The sequence below is a fragment of the Oenanthe melanoleuca genome, chromosome 2 (assembly GCF_029582105.1).
Source record: "Oenanthe melanoleuca isolate GR-GAL-2019-014 chromosome 2, OMel1.0, whole genome shotgun sequence".
Classification (NCBI taxonomy): Eukaryota; Metazoa; Chordata; class Aves; order Passeriformes; family Muscicapidae; genus Oenanthe; species Oenanthe melanoleuca.
In genome coordinates, this window is record NC_079335.1 from 73,237,787 (window position 1) to 73,257,569 (window position 19,783).

At 39.4% G+C, this 19,783-nt stretch overlaps 1 protein-coding gene across 2 annotated transcripts in view; it reads right to left on the reverse strand.

Moving 5' to 3' along the window:
- Positions 1-19,376, reverse strand: part of RETREG1 (reticulophagy regulator 1) — a 66,258-nt gene extending 46,882 nt beyond the window's left edge. The window contains exons 1-3 of one of the 2 annotated variants that reach the window (XM_056485148.1): positions 19,290-19,376; positions 2,927-3,033; positions 1,145-1,175 (exon numbers count right to left, since the gene is read on the reverse strand). In XM_056485148.1, the coding sequence (XP_056341123.1) occupies positions 1,145-1,175; positions 2,927-2,957 (62 nt within the window). In that variant the 5' untranslated portion in view covers positions 2,958-3,033; positions 19,290-19,376. Of the gene's footprint in view, positions 1-1,144; positions 1,176-2,926; positions 3,034-16,817; positions 17,071-19,289 lie in introns of those variants that run through there. The other variant, XM_056485147.1, reaches the window with a different exon arrangement.
- Positions 19,377-19,783: the final 407 nt, after the last annotated feature.

Genomic DNA, 19,783 nt, shown 5'->3' on the forward strand with positions numbered 1-19,783 from the left:
CATTACTGCTTCTTCACTGTCAGGCTATAATACAAAGTGTAGCAGTGGATATGCTGTCAAATTATGTCAGATATCTAATAAATTCTGGTGATCTGTTTAGAAGAATAATGCTTTAAATATGCAACCTTTTTTTCTGAAATTTGATTGTGTGCAAATCGTTTAGACATTGCTTACACTGCTGCTGTGCTTAGGGAATGCTGTTCCCCAATTCAGTGTTCCCACTGAAACACTCCAAACCATAAATGTTTGCTCACTCCCCCATCACCCCTTCCCCTGTGGAGGGCTGGACAGGAGAACTGGAGACGAAAAAGGTAAAGGTCATGGATTGAAATAAGAAAAAATTATGGGAAACAGCAATGAGAAAGAACAACAGCAGCAGCAATATCAGAGTGAACACGGCAGGTGAATGATTCACACACCATGTCTAAACCCCTGACCACACCTGACCCTGCTGTCACACTACTCGACCTGGAAGGGACTCCTGCCCCCATCCCTGAAAAATGAGGAGAGGCGGTAGAGAATAACCTCTGGGTCCTGGCCACTCCCCTCTGCTACTGCAAAAATTAACCTTGTCCTGGCTGGAACAATGACAACTGCCACAAATTAAATAAACTATACACTCTCCACTAATGTGACATAAACATTTGCCTAAGACAGGTCAATGACAAATCAACAGGCTTCAGAATTATTAATTTTCATTCATATGGATATAAACTAATATTTATTGGCAATTATAACAATCAGTTACCTGTGTTGATTTAAAGATAAACCCCAGCAAGCTTACCTACTTTCAATCAGCAGCACTGGTATAATGAAGTTCTAAAATTTACCTCCTTGACCAACACAGTATTATTCTGCTTTTCAAAGAAAGGAGAATTCTCAGAAAACAAAAAACATGGCAATCCTAGTGTATGAAAAAGCATTTCTAGAACTATTCTGATATATTAATCTATAATTTCATGTAACTCAAACCAGAAGAAAGAATTTATTAAAAGCTATGAACAAGCAGCTATAAACTTAGAAAATATTTTCAGACCAAAATAATTCAGCAGTTTATTAGAGGAAACAGACTTTAAAAAAAATTCCAAGCCAGCTACAAAAAATTAAGTAATAAATAACCATGCATTAAAAGTAAAATACCTACTTGCCAGTGATGGCCCTCCAAAGCTGCGCACCTGCAATTGTAGGAATGTAAGATGAAACACAATGCACTAAATCAGAAAGCATTTTAAGTTTTATTCATAGAACATGTTCAGAACTGGGAAAAAATGACCAAGGAATTCTCTGCATCAGTCAAACAGGAAAGCTATGTTATCTTTATCTTGCAGTAACCGTTCTTTAATTGCTTTCTAATGTAAGTTAACATACAGTTAAAATCATAAATGGAAAAAGCCAGGAACTTCTATGGCTATATTTCCACATGGAGGGAGGTCATGAAGATGATAATCAACATAACTTTTGCATCAACATACCCTGTAGTTCTACACACTGACAACCACTTTACATTCCTCATGAATCTGTAATAGCCTTGCCATCTAGTGGCTGGATGGAAGTGTGAAGCAGCTACACAGACGTGTTATACTGGAATTTTTTCTGCTTTTTGGAGTGGCACTTCCCTGATTTCTACTCTTTACCACAAGACTCCTGCAGTATTACTTTGAGAGCCTGATTTTTCTTAAACTCTGTCTACAATGGCATCAAAGAAAATAGTAAAATAAATAAGTTTACTACAGTAAATAATTATTCTATGAGCTAGGAAACAGAAGTCTTCCTCATGTCACCTGGTTCCATCTAGCCTCATCTCTAAAATGAATGGTTAAATAATCACAGAAACATGAGAGTGATACATCCTGGATTTGGTCACTACAAAAATATTATTTACAGGTACAACTGAATTTACCTAAATCATTGGCTTCCAGCTAGTAAGGCATTCAATGTTTGTGGTGATTTATACAGCACAGAGCTTAAAAAAATCAAATTCTGCCTAGCTTTATAAGTTGCCCTCTGGGCTTGTAATACTCAAGCAGGAAACAGAATGGCAACCAAGACTCCCAGAAAAGGGAATGCCAGTAAATCATCCTTCAGAAAAGTTAGTAAATACTTGCTGTAACTCAGCAGGGAACAACAGGCTTTAGCAGTCAGAAACAACGTGTTAGTACATCAAAGAGGAATACCATGCTTCTCTGACACTATTTCTTGCCTTTGCACTATGTTCAGATGGTTTTTCAAACACTTTGCATGGGATTTAACAATAAACAAAAGGCAAAATAAGAATATTGAAAAAAAATCTTCATGGCAATGAAAATGAAAAACTTATGATAAGCATTTTGTCAAAAAATATTCAAGATGGTAATGAAGGACGGGACAGAAATTGAAAAAAAACCCTCCAAAACACCAGACCAGCCAACAAACTCAAAATCCCTTTCAAAAGTGGTTGTATTCACATAAGACTTTTTATACTCTGGAGACTAAACACTTTACAAAGTAAAAAGAAAATACTGCTCACTTCTTATTTCAACTGTGATAAGACAGGTAATTATCTATTTACAAATTTCACTGATTTATATTGGATGTCCCAAAATTTCCAAAAATTACATTATTAATATTGGAAGAAGTATGAAAGTTTAGGAAAACTTCGTATTTTAGAAAAGAATGCATTTTCAGACCTAGCAGTTAAGGAACAAGAATGACTGTCTACCCCTAACAATTACACTCATCTAATGCTAAAACAAATATCCTAATGCCCTCTCTATAAAATACAGTAAAACTTGATTGAAAATGACAATAGACCATCACAGATCTACTATCACACTCTAAAATTAGCTAATACTTTTACAATAATCTTAATATTGATGTGACTTTAGTAATGAATTGGCATGCTCCAAATTGCAGGTAATTAAGCACAGAACTCTAGCAGTACACTTACCTTTTAGCTTTGAGAATACCAAATCCTTCATTATCTGAAAAATTAACACTCCAAGTATTATAAGAGAAGTCAGATGATACACCCTCCAGGGGGTCAATGCAACAAACCTAAAATGAAAAAAAGAAATAAATGTTGAATACTTTAAAACTCATTGGAAGCATGCAAAAACTGACAGCTCCTACTAATACTGAAAATAAATAGGAAAAAATAGACTCAGATTGCAATAACTGAATTCAGTTTCTCCCCACAACCTTTCCATGAGAAGCAAATATTGAGAGCTTTGAGCATGGCATTCAAAGATACAAAGATTAAACACTGAATTTGTAGTAGATTTTTGTCCATACTTTCATTTACTCACAGAGAAAATAAAGAAAACAAAATATTTTCATTATTGTATAGAAAATACTACTTTTAAATTACCATTAAAATTAAAATGTCATTAAAATTAATTACCTTGGCACAATGCACAAAAAAAGGGTAAACATTTTCTTTTGTTTCCTACGGAATCTATGTTTAAGCAAGATTTTTATACAAATCATTCTTTCAAACACAAAGATGTATCACATCGTATATCACAGCGTAACACTAAAACTTGTCTTCATAACAAGCTTTCATGAATTTTGTTTTTAATTACATAATTTTTAGAACATGTCGAGTCAAGTCAAACAGACCTAGCCTCAGAAAGTATTAATTATAATCTCATGCACTGCTGACTTTGCTATCCAGGTGGGTTTGGAGATTAGCTCTTCTATCTGTTTTACTGGCAAATATCCTAACTCACAAAAAATGGGTGGGAAGTAAAAATGCATTAAAATTCAACTAAGTAAATAAAAAAGCTAAAGTATTTTAATAGCTGGTTTTGAGCACATTATATCAGAGATCTGAATAGAAACAGTGAACAAGTTAATTTTTTTAAGTAAAAGCAATTAACTTTAAAAAGTTGAAGTTAGCCAAAACCAGTAAGAAGCCACTGTCCAAGGCACTGGATCAAATGAGAATACCAACAGAAACAAAATCAAACAAAGCTGAGAGGTTTTCAAGAAACCTCTCCGATTTGAAAACAGGGCAGCTGGCTATCCAATGAGTTTCTGCTGCAGAGCTTATCTGCAAGAAAGAGGGGGAAGGGGAGTGAAAATAGTAGCAAAAGTGGCCACTGCAGGAAGCCTAGAGGCACCCTTTGAGCACACTTGGATTTTTAGAAAGAAAACCTAATTCATAATATTCCTGACAAGCTCAGGACACACTGCTGTATTAGCAAACTGCTCTAGTATTCCTCAAAAACCTCAAAAAGAAAGACTGTATTAAAGAAAATGTCCATGCCACTAACTTCCACATTTAACATGAACTCGTAATACCAATCACCCTGAGCACACCAATATATGAATTCCAATGCAAATACATAAGATCACTCTGAAGGTTTTATCCAAATATAAAGGGTTTTTATATCTGTAAAGAATATGAATTATAAGACTATTCAATAAATAAATGTATAAAATCAGCACCTTTGTATAATTCAGCCAGCTCAAGAAAACCACCAGAGAAGTGTAGAGAAAAATTATTTCAAGGCAATCTCTATCAAAACTGCCCAATCATAGCTCAATAAATCAAAACTTGTAACAGCTTTGCATCAGTTGTCCTACTATTTTTCTTGGTAATATTTTTCAGCATTAAACATCTTTGACTGTGTGTAAGTGTTAAGTTTGAGATGTGATGCTGTATAAAAATCAAGTGAAGAATTTTTCATCCAACTTCTAGGCAGCAGAAGACTAAACAAACGCAGACCTTCAAATCCATGGCTTAGTACCATGTCTACTCTATAGGGTCTTCATGGTGCTTGTGCATGAATGTTTATAGAATCACACAGAATACCCTGATTTAGAAATTACCACTGGCCACTCTTTATTAGTCTCAAATACATCCATCAATACCAAAATTGATAGACAAGTGTGTGCACATGTGTACGTACTCACATATCTTACTAGCTTTTCAAGGCAAGATCAGATGCTTACTAAGAAGGCTTAGTGTATCTTTCAAAAAATGCACAGAACATGTTTGACCTACTTTATACTCACAACTAAACCACACTTAGTTTCACTGCAATCACAGCTGTCACCTGCTGTTAAAAACAATTGCACTAATGCGGAGCAGGATTAGCAAACAAGGATTAACAAGGTAGCATCCTCTCTGAAAGATGCTTCCAAGTCATGTCATTCCACCTTCTTGATACTGCAGTCTCCCTGCTCCAATGTTTGAGGAAAAAAAACTGTAATCTAGTTGAAGCAGCTAATGTAGTCACCAAAGAATAATTCTTCACTTTTTTGGAGAGCTTTGAATTGTTCTGATTGAACTTCCCATGCCTTAACATTACTAGTGCTTTATCTAGACTGTGATGTTTGCAAGGAAGACCATCCCTTGCGAATTTACTCATCCAGCTTGTGTCAGCCCTCAGGTGCCAAAGCAACACAGATTAGAAAAACTGTTTGTGAGCCATATATCAGAGATCTGTGTCCTTGAAGTTCTTCCTGGTGAAAAGCTGATAAGGACCCCCTGTACTTTTTTGGCATATATCTATCACAAGCTTATCAAATGGTTAGTTCAACATGCAGGAATCTGAAAACCACTTATTATGCTACCACCACTGTCAGGATTCATAATTTTTCTAGGAATTATCAGCATTGTGCACAGAAACCAGAATAACAGCTTATGTGGTACTTTTGCTTATTAATAAAAGTTAAGGCATTTTCCCCTTTCTTTAAAAAAATTAAAAAAAGAAATGCTTAAGAGTACAGTCTATTTTAACACATACATATGACAAAAATAAAAGGCTCTAGAATGAAATCTTCATATACTGCACTCCTTCTGTTTTGTAGAAGAATACTATGCAAGTGAAGCTTATGGAACATGCTCTTTTTTAAGCAATAAATAAAACAGACTGAAGTTCAAATTTTTTAATTTCTCCTACAAGTGGTGTGGAAATAAAAATCATTACTAGAGACATAACCAAGACTTGTTTCCCTCTTGAATTCTGCAGTATTTTGTGAATGATTTTTGGGGGGAACAGGGAGTTTAGGAAAGCAAAGATTAAAACAATGTACAGAATTACACATTCTAGATAACTACTTCAGCAGTTAACAGGACAGCTTGCACACAAAGGGACAAGAAATTCTGCTGTAGGCAGAGCAGGGCTGCAAAAAAACCCAGTCATGAGGTGCCACGGACTGGGATACACCCATCTGGGTTTGAGGCTGCAAGAAATGCCTGTCCCCTGCCCTGATGGCAAGTGGCCTCGCTGGGAAGGATGTCTTCTGGTCCAGAGGACTCAAGTGAAAGAGTTACTGGAGATGCTAAGCAGGTGGTAGAGCACTATGCAGTAGGACTTCCAAAAGCTTAACTGAGTAAGAACCTGAGCAACGTGTTCCAACTGGAGCACAGGTGAGCAAGCCAGACTATCTGATCTCCAGATGTCCTTCCAGCCTATGTTCTTCTATGTAGGAAGAATGCAAGTGTGATGGACCAAGCCTGCCACTCAACTCCACTGTGGAAGACTGAGAAACCATTTTTGTAAAATGAAATTGGAGCGATATCAATGGATAATTAAGTAGTGGCTGTCCACAAAGGTTGTGGAATTTCCAGCTTTGATGGCTGTGAAGACAAAACCCTGAGCAATCTGATCTGAATTAAGTACTAATCTTATTTTGAACTGCAAGTCATACTAAAGACCTCATGAAGCACCTACCAACCTGAATGGTATTTTCATTCTGTGATTATTTTAGGCTAGTAGAAGTGGTTGGCAAATATTTTTCAGTAAGATGCTGACCTTAGAACTTAGAGGCACACCAGTTTCTGTTTCTGGGCCTGGTTATACTGAAGCTGTGTATGATGATGAAATGATTCTAAACTGCACAAGTAAGAATCAAAACTTGACAACTTCCACAATTAAAAGTGGAAATTCTTCAACTGTATCATGGTGAATCCAAAGATAGAAAAGTAGCCTAAGGTACCTTCTCCTTCTTTTCTCCAGTTCTTTATGGTATAGGATGGTCATATGTCAATACTGTCTATTTGTTGCATCAAAAAGCAGGTATCTCACAGTGCACCAGAATTGTCCCAGAGCACCTGGGACAATTAACTGCAAAAGCTGGATTGTACAAAGTTATTCAAGTGTCATGAGCCAGGTAAGAAATGTTGAAGGTTAACAATATCATACAGTATTGCAGTCAGTAAACATAATAAAAACTTATGGGGCATGACAAAAGCTATTTTTAATTGTACCATGAGATACAGGGAAGACACAGACTACCAAATTGTTTCAAATGCTAAATAAATTAATTTTATTATTTTATTTCAGCTGTTAAGGTTTTGGGGTTTTTACAACACATTCTAGAACTATGAATGAGTTGTACTTTGTAAACACAAAACATAAGAAAACATTCAAAATTAAATTAGACTATCAACAGCAAGTGCTAGTTATTTCTGGAAAGCCTTAGCAGATACATGTTTAATAACCACTATCCTTAGATGAATTCCACAGATAATCACATAAATAAGTGAAAGCTGTCACCAACACAGATGTGAGCATGGAGCTTTGCATTACCATCAGTTTTTACATTTATTGGCTGCATGAGTGACTTGTGGACTTCAGTTCTGTGTTACACAAGCTCATATTTACATCTTAAAATCAGAGGTCAAACTATGCAGAGTAATTCTGTGGGGTTCTAAAGAGCACAGGTTGGTATATAACTGTTTCCTCACAAAATGTTTAGGTGAAAATTTACTGACACTTTTCAGCTAGAGCTTTCCGTAGAACTGGCCTTCATCCAATCAGACACTGATAAGCCTTTTACATAAACCACATAGAGAATGGCTCTCCCCTGTGGACAGAAAATATTTCTAGAGCATTTTGAGAATACTGAACAGCCAATTTCAAAGCTGTGTGTACTTTGCTCTTGCAGGGGGACCACCCAACACTGTTTCAGACAAACATCTACAGTGAAGGCATTTGGGTAAGGAAAAGATGTGGTAATAACTGTTTCCTGGTGGTAACTGTTTCCTGCTTGGAGCTGAATGTGGACCATTCTTCCACACTTACTGCTGGAGCAATCAACACCTGTCTGGTTGCAATAAATTCTGATGACTGTCTCAAGCAAGAGTTCTGGGAAAGGGGAAGAGGGCTTGTTTTCTTCTAATTACAGCATGAAGTAGATTGTCTGAACTACATTTTTGAAAAACACTGTAAAGGTAGTATCAGAAAGCTTACTGATCACTGGGTCAATCATTTTGTTTGCCCTCCTGTTAATCAAGAAGGAAAAATATATATCCAACTCTATTTTATTTACAGGTAATTTAATGCTTAGACTCTCCTAAATGAAAAACAATCCCAAAGCAGGTTTGCAAATCCTGTTTTTTATGTCTACAAAATTTACAACTTTTTATGTGAATTGCTCTTCTATATGAATTATTTTCATACTAAGCCTCTGTAAATATCAAAATGCTTTATCTACAAATACAGAAATCCAAGTCTCGACTATTCAAAACGCTGGAAATCAGAACTTAATAATCCAGTATTTTTCCTATTGTTCCTTTGTCTTGGTGTTGTGGTATAACACTAGCTGGCAGTTAAGATTTCTCATTTTATTCCTTCCCTGATGAGATGGGAAGGAAAATGGAAAGAAGTAAAAGCCAGGGCTTAAGAACATTTTAATAACTGAAATAAAGTTAATAGAGTAACAGCAATAATAAATGAAGTGTGATACAACAAAAAGAGAGAGAACTAAAACCCAAGGAAGACCAGTGATTGCCAATACCACTGCTCATCACCTTCTGACCAGTGCTCAGCCCAACCTGATCAGTGATGGGCAGCTCCTGGCCAGCTCCTCCCAGGTTGTGTACTGGGCATGACACACTGTGGTTTGGAATATCCCTCTGGCCAGCTTGGGTCAGCTCCTTCCTGGCTTCTTGTGCACCTGCTCACTGGCAGAGCCTGGAAAACTGGAAAGTCCTTGACTTAGGGTAAACACTGCTCAGCAACAACTGAAACATCAGTTTGCTATCAAGTTTGTTCTCATACTGAATCCAAATTACAGCACTGCAACACTGTACCAGGAAGAAAAATAATTCCATCCCAGCTGAAACCAAGACCCTTGGTCTGAGCCAAAGTATTTCGATAACTGTTCAAGAATTATAGTGCAAAAATCCCTTCCCAATTCCTACACAACAAGTAGATTTTCACTTAAGGCAGAGTAAGTTATGTAGTTTTACTTTAGTTATAAAAAAAGTTATACTTCTTTTGGTAGAATATCTTTATAGAAGAGAATTTGGTACAATATTATTGTATTTATATTATATTTAACAGTCAAGCTGTATGTCTGAAAAATGCACCAAAAATGGTACATCTGTGTTGAAGAGAGGGAATTACATGTAAAAGCACATCTGTATATGTGCTGTCAAAAATTTTAGAAGGAACAAAGACTTAAATTCAGTCTAAAAAACCTCCTCACCCTTCCAAAAAGCATAATTTGTTGAAAAAAAATAATTTCAAAAGCATTTACTTCACATCTGATATTAATGAAAATTTAAAATATGCACACCAGCACTCTGGGTACCTTGAACTTAGAAAGCTGTATATCTGTTTAGCTGAAAACCTGTGAAATGTTGTAACAGAATGCTTCTTAAAAACATGTATATTAAAAATGTTTTAGATCACATTTAATTTAGTGGAGAAAAGCCTTCCATAAAGACATAAATTAGAAAGAAGCACCATTTTGCACTTGAAGTTTTTCTTTAAATAAGAGTTCCATCCAAAAACTTAGGTATTGGAGATATTTCAAACAGAGAGAAATGAAGCACTGAAAAGCAGCTAATTTGTAACCTATGTGCCAGCTAGAAAAGAGTGTTCCATTGGATAGAACCCAGAAATCTAAAAATTCTATCACTAGGTACATAAGAATAAACAAGCAATTAAAAAAAGAACCCTCAAGCAGAAAGGCATGCCTATTGTTCTAAAACTTGCATCACTTAAAAAAAATTCTTTCTTTGTTAAGACAAAGAAAACTCAGCCATCAATCTTTTATTCAAAGAGCTTATTTGTCAGAGCTTATTGCATTGAAAAGATTAGGATCGTATTTATTCAGCCAGAAAGCACAGACCAAATCAGTTTTTCTTCAGAAAACCTTCTAGAACTTAGCAGGGAAAAAAAAATTGAATAATAAATAAACCTTTTGTCCTACGAACCAGACTCCCAGAAATTTAAATTACTGTTACTTTGACAGCCATCTTTAGAAGGGGTAGGTCTCTGGAAAGTCTTGCACAGGTTTCAGGGCAAAAGCAAAGATGGCTGGACAATGCTAACTTAAATAAACACCTAGGATAGGAAGTCAAACTACCTCAACTCAAGAAACCAGCTCTTAAACTTAAAAATAAGACTAAATCAAACTGAAAATACAATAAGTCTCTAAGAAAAAAACATTAGAAAAATCCTTCCATTGGTTTGCATTTAATCACCAAAGATAAACATGTATAAATGGGTACATTTGGAAGTACATTGGTGGTCTGGGAAATAGGATTAAGTTAATAATTTCATATTGCAAAATTATCTCATGTTGTTTGCAAGGAAACCTCTTGAGGAATGCAGCAGTTAGAATCATGTTTCAATATTTGTGCTTTTGGATCAGATTTACTGCAACCTGTTGCATTCAGACAGGCACATAAAACACAACTGAGAAGGAGAAAGTTTAAATGACAAACTACATAAATTCTGAGTCTACTGTGACATCAAATTCTACTGGTACATCAGTGAAAACGGGATGATATTTCCATGGAAGTTAGAATTATTTTGATTTAAACAAATAACATCAAATAACCTTGCTTGCTCTGTTTTTGCAGACAAATGCCCAGATGACCTTAAATAACCTGTGCTCGGGCAAAGTACAGAAGAAATCTTAATCCCATTTTCTCATACAGTAGCAGCAGTTTGAGCAGTAGCACCTCTACCGTGCTGCCCTAAATCTCCTTTTCCTTAATGCTCGCATTAGTCCTGTAACATCTACCATGGAGCACAGCATATCCCCCTAAAACGTCCATTGTTCTCAAAATTCTACTCACTGTTTAAAAGGTCTCATTATTTTGAGGCAATGCACAAAGAAATTATAATTTCTCTCTTGAAACAAGTGCTTTAGACACAGCATACGTATGTTTCAGCAAGACAGAATAAACACAAGCCATGCTGCAATTCATTTCTATTCTCCTTTGTTCAGGATTTCCATCCTCCATAAAGTTCACATCGTAGATTTGATCCTAAATTGTTTAGTAATGCTTGCTTTTCCTCAATTACCCCACTTGATTTCTTTTCTGACTGATCCTGATTTCATCGTATTGGTTGAAAAATGCTGTCAACTGTCCAGGTTTTTATGTAACACTGTTTGGCTCTTAAACAATGTCAATTTTCATTCCTGTAAACGTATCTCTCAGCCAAAAGTATGCAAACTGTCACTAAAAAGCTGTTAATGGCTTTTAATTATTTTTGCTAACTAAATCAAATTAATGTAACTTTCTGCTCCACTTTTCTACTCCAAAGTCTTGAAAAGTTTTCATAATTTGTACTGGAAAAGTGAACATAAACCCAAAACTGCCTGGGTGAAAACAAGTAGACCCTAAATTTTATCACAACTTGTGCTGAGGTCGGAATTTCAGCTTTACTTGAGAAAGAGTATTTTTGGAGTACCACCTTCTAGGAAGCAAAAAACAACAAACCACAAACTTTTTTTTTAAGCTTGAAGAAATATCAGCAATTTGCTATACTATAGCTAGCTGTAATAAAACAAATCTCAATACCAGTAAATTAGAAAGACTTAGCAAAAGGCAGCAAATTAAGTTAGAACTATCAGACTAGAAGAAACAAACTAGCAACCATGTAAGAAACCCATTCACTGTCCATGCCAGAATTTTCTTCTCTTTTCTGATAATGAATGTATTATCATTACAAAATAATAATGCCCATACTTAACCTACTCTACCATTCCTACTTGAGTGATCAGAGACATAAACTCTTACTAGAATTTCAGGCAGGAGCATTCACTTGTGCGCTATCCTGATACTCTGGATTTCAGGAAAGTAATCCTAAAATAACTATGAATGTAGCTCTAAGATTTCCTGTAACAAAAACAGCCAAAGCCCAAAATTTCCCAAATTCAAAACCATATTTAGCACATGAGTGCTATAAGGAAAAATCCGTATGTGTTCTCCTGACTTGGAAGATGTTACAAATTTAATTAAGTGATCTGAAGACCAACATACTACAAATTGGCCTCAGAATATCAACACCTGCCTTACTTCAACTCACTTAACTTGCATGCATTTTTCTTTATGTTTTTGTTTCAAAGATTTCTTTTATTCCAATTCTCACTTAATTAGACATTTTGTCACCAAGAATGTCTGTCTGAGTAGCTCCCCTAGACTACATTTCTAGTGAGAGCCACAGTCAGTGCCAATAGCGAACAAAAATATACAGTCCACAAATATGTAAAACAGGGCTGCTGCATGTCTTAAAGGTCAGTTTCTTTCTTGTAACTAATAAAAATTCAAGCATACATTGTGCATGCACACTGCTCTCTAAATGGGCAGAAATCTTGCTTTATAGGCAAGCTGCCCATTGAGGTATAGCAGTGGTAACACTTACAAGATGCATGCAAATACATGAAAGAAATGCTTAGCTTAGTATTCCTTTCTTACATTGAAAAAATAAATTAAAGAATGAAAAGTACTTTGAAATCTCTTCATGGTATACTTTATCATTGCCAAGCAGAGATTTCAAGTAAGAAACACTTCAAGAACAAATCTTAAACTGAACTGGATACTTTAAAAAAATCAAACACTTCAATAACAACTCCTAAAACAAATTGGATACTTAAAAACAAAACACACCAAGTCTCAAAATTCTGAATATGCATTTTGTTACTAACATTTAAAGAACAATTAAATTTTCTGCCTGGAAAATACACAATCTTAACCTGAAGCAATGCAAACAGACAATTCAGATATAAGCAATACTGTATTCTCTCTTGACTGCTTTGCTCAGATAATGGAAATATTCACTCAGTCTGAGACCAAACAAACAAACAAAAATGTGGGTATGGATGGTGACAAAAGACTATTTTTAAGGGAAAATTAGGCCTGCACACCTGTCTAAATCAAGGACTGGTATTTTACAGAGTTGGTCAGTTACTTTGTTGAGCCAGCACAACAACATCATGTAACATTGTTAAGAACAGACCTGCAGTAACATGCAAATAAACCTTCTGGGGTCAGAAGTTATATTAAAATCCTCAAAGAAAAATGTGGTTTTGGGCTGGTAAAGAGAACAGCAAACAGGGTAATGCAATAAATTCATTCCAGAAGGAGACAGGAAGAGAAAAATATCTATTACATTTCATTCTTTCTTCTACCTCTCTTCACATAAAATCCTAGGGAAATCAGGAAATTGGGCAACTGGTGAACAGATGCAACTGTTGTATATAGGAATGTCCTTGCAGACATTAATGTACTTGGGTTTGAAACATTTATCTACAGATAGAAGACATATATTTGAAATAGATATCTGCAAACTACAAAACACATGGAACAGCACAGAATTACTGAAAATAAAGTTGTCCCCCTGACCTTGTAAAAATTTAAAATTACAGATTGGGAGAACAAAAAGCTGCCACTATCCCCTCTATTCCACACACAGAGAATAATAATTAGGATAGAATGCTAGCTTAAAAATTTAGGACTGAATGTTAATATTTGGCTAAGATTAAACCCAAGACTGAAAGTTATCAGTAAACAGCCTAACACTTAGAACACCTGGACTGAACTTCTGGCACCAGCAAAAAGCTTCTCTGCTCTTGGGCCACTCACTCACTTTTTCTGTACAAAGGCTGTAAAAGAGGGGAAAATACCCCAGCCTAATTTTCCTGTGTTATTTTGACTTTAGTCTTCAAATTATATAGAGTACAAGAATCTAAATCATATTTCAGATAGTTAGGTGCAAAATTATATATATATATGTATAACTCTTGTTCATTTTAAGGATTTTCAGTCAGGTTCATTTGGGGCAAAAGGCTTAAAGCTGTTCATGTTGAAAAAATAATGGATGTGGTAACTGAAAAATGCTTTTTCAATAGCCAGATTTATCTGCCTTTATTAGCCTCTTGTTAAAAGGTCCACAATTATCTGTCAGGAATATTTTAAAAAATCAAGGAAATCAGAATGAAATTAAGTTAGTAAATTTCTTGTACTTACAAGGACAATATTTGAGCAGTAACTGCCAAAAATGCACTTATATACAATACAACAGCTAAGAGATTTTTAACACTAAAGAGGCTACAATGGAATATATTAAAAAAAACTAAATCCTGCAACACCAGAGAAACAGTTCACTCTCAGCAGCTCCTACTGCAACAGTTTACACACAGAGTATTTTGATGGGTATACATACAAGAACAAAACTAACCAGGAGAAAAACACTCCCAACAAAATTAAATGGATGGAAGGACCTGGTGCTGCTTTTCCAAAATTCAAAAAATTCACCTCCTTTCTCCCTCTTCCACCAGCGCTGTTGCTGCTATAGTGGGAGAAGTCTCCCATCCAGCAGTACAGACTTCTCAACTCCAAGATATCCTGACTAGAGGTTGCATGCACTGGGAGTCCCCCTATGGGGCAGGGATACTTGCAGGCACATGACAAAGGAAGAAGAGGCATATGAAACAGCAGCTAGGAAATGTTCCTTCTACCTACAGGCTCCAGCCAGCACAAAGCCCTGCTAGGAGAGACTTCCCAGGCAGCAGGGGTGGACACTTGTTCCCAGTCCTGAAGCACTAGTGACTGTCTGAGCCATCACAAACCAGGCTGACCAGTTGGATCTCAAACAAGAAAAGGAGAAGCAGCAAACATACTGTGCTGCAAACACTCACAATCCCGATACCAAAGCAGGGAAATGTGACCTTCAACTTAAATGACTGTTTGATTTTCTAAGTGTCAGATTTCATAGGTTTGTTAACGAGATCTTTCCTGGTGCTCTCAAACCATATTTTACTGGTTTACTGGTCATCATTCCTGCTTCTACACATTTCTTAGTCCATCTCCACTTCTCAAACCTCCCTGGCACTAGGATAGCAAGCTTCCTTCTGAGGTAAAATACCACCAAATTAAAATGAGCAATCTGTGCCCTGACTTCTGCTGTTCCAACTCATCTTGAAAGTAACAGAGTGAGCTATAAATTTTGATAAAATAACTTCAAATATTGGTCACATAACAAGTTGCCAGTAAGACTACCAAAGGAGACTTCCTACAGGCATTAAATAATACAGGTATTGTATACCTTGCTTTTGATCAAATCTCACAAAAAAAAAATGGGCAACGGGTTGCCCAGCAGCTACTATTCCTTGAGACATGGAAATCTATTCTGCTAGATGCTGAAAATTTTATCAGAGCCACGTTGAAAAGAAATATAAAGCATTATGATCCTTCCAAATGGCTGAAAGAACAGGTGACCTCTGAAGCATGCAGCAAATGAGAGCAAAACCATGTAACTTTCTCAGTAAAAGGATTTACCATGGATACCTAAGAGCAAGATGGATAATAAAAGTCAACCTAAATTAGATGCCACACACACACTACTCCTGGGATCAAAAAGGATAAAATTATTTTGAAAATATTTGCAGATGTTTTCTTGTGCAGCACAAAGCTCCAGAAAGTTTTCTTTCTATGACTTGGATTTGATGTTTAAACATCACACTGTTAGGGTTATAGAGAACCAAGAAGAGTTTGCTATTAATCAGCAGCAATGCTTGTTCACCTCTTACTCACTTAAGAGGAAAGGAGGCAGTTGTAGCCACAAGAAAAGAAACACTATTCAGTAGTAGGAGCCTCTGCAGTATTATTAGACAGTGCACTAATTTATCAAGCGCTCTACATGATCAAGCAGGCATAAAACACCATTTTAGATCAGAAAGCAAAAAAACATAGGCATTGGCAAAACCTAAGATCATGGGAAAGCCCTGAAGAAGTTTCATATAGAAAGACAACTTTATTCCTTTAATTCCTTTATTCCTTAATTCCTTTACAGGAATTAGCAGAAACACAAAAATAAACACATCCCTATGTTAATCTCTGGGACTTATTCAACTAAAGCGTCTCCAACTACAAAAAGCTTAGTCCCAAAAGAGAATTGGTGCACTGCAGTAACATTCTGGCTGTGCCCACTTCACAAAGACTCCACTAAGTAGGCCAATTTGGAAAAGCACATATACCCAAAGTTAACTCTAAAGTAATGGACCAGGGCATCAGCACAGCACGGCCGATGGGCTCGGGACCCGATTTCAGCAGGTTTCAGAACTCTGCACAGAAATGCGGGGCCGCGGCTCAGTTCGGCTGTGACAAACGCGAGTTCTCGGCGGGGTGTCCTGCAGCCGCCCTGCTCAGCTTCCATCTGAAACTCCTCACCACCATCATCATCATCATCACCATCATCACCATCCCGCATCCTGCTGCGGGCTATGGGGCAGCCGTGTGCGTGCGGGCTGGGGCGGACACGGGCGGTGAGAGAAGCCAAGCAGATGCGCTCAGCTGAGGGCCCGGAGCCGGGGGCAGGGAGCGCCGCGAATGCAGGTGAGGCGGAGAGCAGGAGCCTCCTCGGCTGGGGGCGCGGGCAGCTCCCCGGTGGGGACAGCAGGGCAGGGGAACGCGGAACGCTCCTGCCTGAGGGCACTGGGGGCAGCGCGGGGCGGGGGAGGAGACGCCCGGCTCGGGCGGGGCGGTGCGGTGCGGCCGGGCGGGGGCTTTCCCGTCCCGGGGGGCGGTCCCGACCCCGGCCCCGGCCCCGGCCCCGGCGCCCACCCCGGCTCGGCTGGCTCACCAGAAGAGCAGGTTGGCGCAGACGAAGCCGCCCAGGCTGCGGAGGGGCCGCTCCCAGCTGAGCGCCGCCGCGATGCAGCAGCCCACGGCCAGCCCCGTCTCTCCCAGCACCGCCGCCGCCCCGGCCCCGCCTGACACCTCCGTCGGCTCCGTCTCCGCGGGCGCCGCCGCGCCTCGCTCCTGCGGGGCCTCCGCTCGGCGGGGCTGCGCGGGGAGCGCCGCGCTCGCCATGGCTCGGTGCGGCCGCCGGGCTGCGGCTCGGCCGGGCGGAGCTGCGCTGGGCTGGGCTGGGCCGGGCCGGGCCGGGCCGGGGCGGCGGAGGCGGAGGCGGGCCCGGGGCGGAGCGCGGCGCTTCCCCCGCGCTGCCCCCGCGTTACTCGCTCCCGCCTCCGCGCAGGTGCGGCGGGCGGGGATCGGGACGGGCACGGGCCGGGGACGGGCCGGCCGCGATGGCGGGCAGGGATGGGGACGGGCACGGGCCGGGGACGGGCCGGCCGCGATGGCGGGCAGGGATGGGGACGGGGACGGGCCGGCCGCGATGGCGGGCCTAAGGAGCCGCCCCTGAGGCGGCCGAACCCGGCCGGAGTTTACCGGGGCTGCGGGAGAGACCGGCAGGAGCACTCCGGTTCCCTGCTGCGAGAAAGCTGCTGCTTTCTAGATATGGGAAGGTGGAGCTCACAGGAAGTGAGACTCGTCCATCCTTCATCTCCTCCTCGCGTACCTGTGCCACAGCCAAGCACAGCTGCAGCACGCCCACAGGAGGGCCACCAGGGTATGAGAGCCTTGGGGCACCTTCCCTACGAAAACATGCTGAGGAGATCGGGGATATCAGCCTGGATAAGGGGAGATTGTGTGCAGACCTCGTAGCAACTTTCCTGTGTCTGAAGGGAGCCTACAGGGAACCTGGAGAGGGACTCTGTCAGGAGCTGCAGTGATAGCAAAAGGGGTAATGGGTTCAAATTGAAAGAGGAGAAATTTAAGTTAGACATTAAGAAGAAATTCTTTACTGTGAGGGTGGCTAGACACTGAAAGCAGTTGCCCAGGGATGTTGTGGATTCCTCATCCCTGGCAGCATCTAAAGCCTTGAGCAGCTTGGTCTAGTGGGAGGTATCCCTGCCCATGGCAGGGGAGATGAGCTTAGATGATCTTTAAGGTCTGTTCCAACTCCTTGACATTCTGTGATTCCATGATTCTATAATAACAAAAAAAAAAAGCAAATGGAAGTAAGTTGCTATTGTCATAATGCTGAAAGCTTGTCAGACCACAAAGGAGCCTGTGACAGTTTGATGGCTCACATCTGTATCCTAAATATCCAAGAAAAATACCTAAAACCTATACTGTTCTGTCCTGCCATCTGCACTACTACCTATCTGGCCAGCCCCAGGCTCCAGATGGAAGTGTGACTCTCTGTTCGAGCTGGTGATGTGTGTAATAGCTGATGTGACTGCTGGGAACCTGAATTCTGGGGAGCGTGCCTGGTGAGAATTGTCACTTGAGCATCTGTTGCTGAATAAGTAGAGCCAAAAATTGTAATCACTGAAGGTGTTTCACAGGATAAAATGTGTAAAGTAAATTAATTTTTACTGCAAGAACAAGAATAATAATTTTGGATTGGAAATTGACATCTGTTTCAAGCTTGAGTTACCCCGTTAGAATTTTTTTTTTAATTGGAAAAGGTGTCACACTCACTTGAAGGTCAGCGTGTCTTTTTTTTTCTCTGAGGTTAAAGAAGGCAAAATAAAATTACAGCGTTAGGTTGTAACGTTGGCTGTGGATTGCAAGTCTCTTGTGTGTTTTCACCAAATAGCCTTGAGAAGGAGTTACTCTATTTTTCTTATTCCACATGCTCTCTCTAGCAACTGAGAGGAAACATACAGAATGTTATCTTGCATAGCCAATAAACATTTTTCTAAAGGACATTTTAGTTTTATGCTAATAAGTTCCAGTTGTATGCTCTTTTGTCTAAGAACCCGGAGCCAGGCAGACCTACCTGAATAATAAGCCCAGCTAAAATGTGATTAAGTGTTGTCTCTGAAAGTCTGAGAGAGCAAAAGGAAAGAGACAGGCTCCTCTAATAACCTGAAACACACATGGAAAAGAGAGAGAAGTAGTCACAGCAAGGCTGGAGAAATACTTTGTTCTCTTGGTCTAGTTTTGTGCTGATGAATAAAAATTTGTCCTAAAATGACTTGGTCAAAACAGGTTGTTCTCCATGTGCTGGAAAGCAGGCAGCTGTCTCCTATGTGTGCAAGCAGCTGCTCAGTTCCTGAACACTCCTGCTGTCACTTGGGCATGTCATGCTTTCCTAGGCTGACTAGTAGTTGTTTGCTTCCCTGGTTTTGAGAGAGGGAGCAGAGGGAATCCTAACAGTCTGCAGGAAATCTTAACAGTCTGCAGGAGTAAAACCAGCCTTTTTGCAAGGAAAAGGAGGTAGAGAGATGGGCACAAATGAGGGAGTTTCTCCTGTACTCACCCATTTTCAGGTCATTGCAGGATGCCAAGCTGCTGTTCTAGTGAATGCTGCCCATAACTTGCAAAAACCATCCCCAGCTTAGCCAGCGGCAATTTACTTTCCCTTGCTAGCATTCAGTTATTTCAGTAATGTGGGCGGTTCTATCCAGCATCCAAATCTAGCTAACTCCAAACTGTTAATAGGTAAGCCTGGGAAGGAGTCAGATGTTCCTCATGTACTTTTAAAGTGACCATGGGATAATTAGACTCAGAAAGCACACTGGGGTTAAAATGTTAAAATTTGGGTTTAACTAACTGTAGGATAATGGCAATATAATCCCACTGCCTTAAGGATTATAACCATGGCAGGTTTGAGGCAATCCTCCCTTACCAATATTTCACTTCTCTTTTTAGACATGAGGATGATTGTATGTTCCCCCACCCCAAATTTTTACTCTCTGTGACACTCCATTCAATCACCGGTGTTCAAAAATTCCCCCATCATCAGAAAGGGAG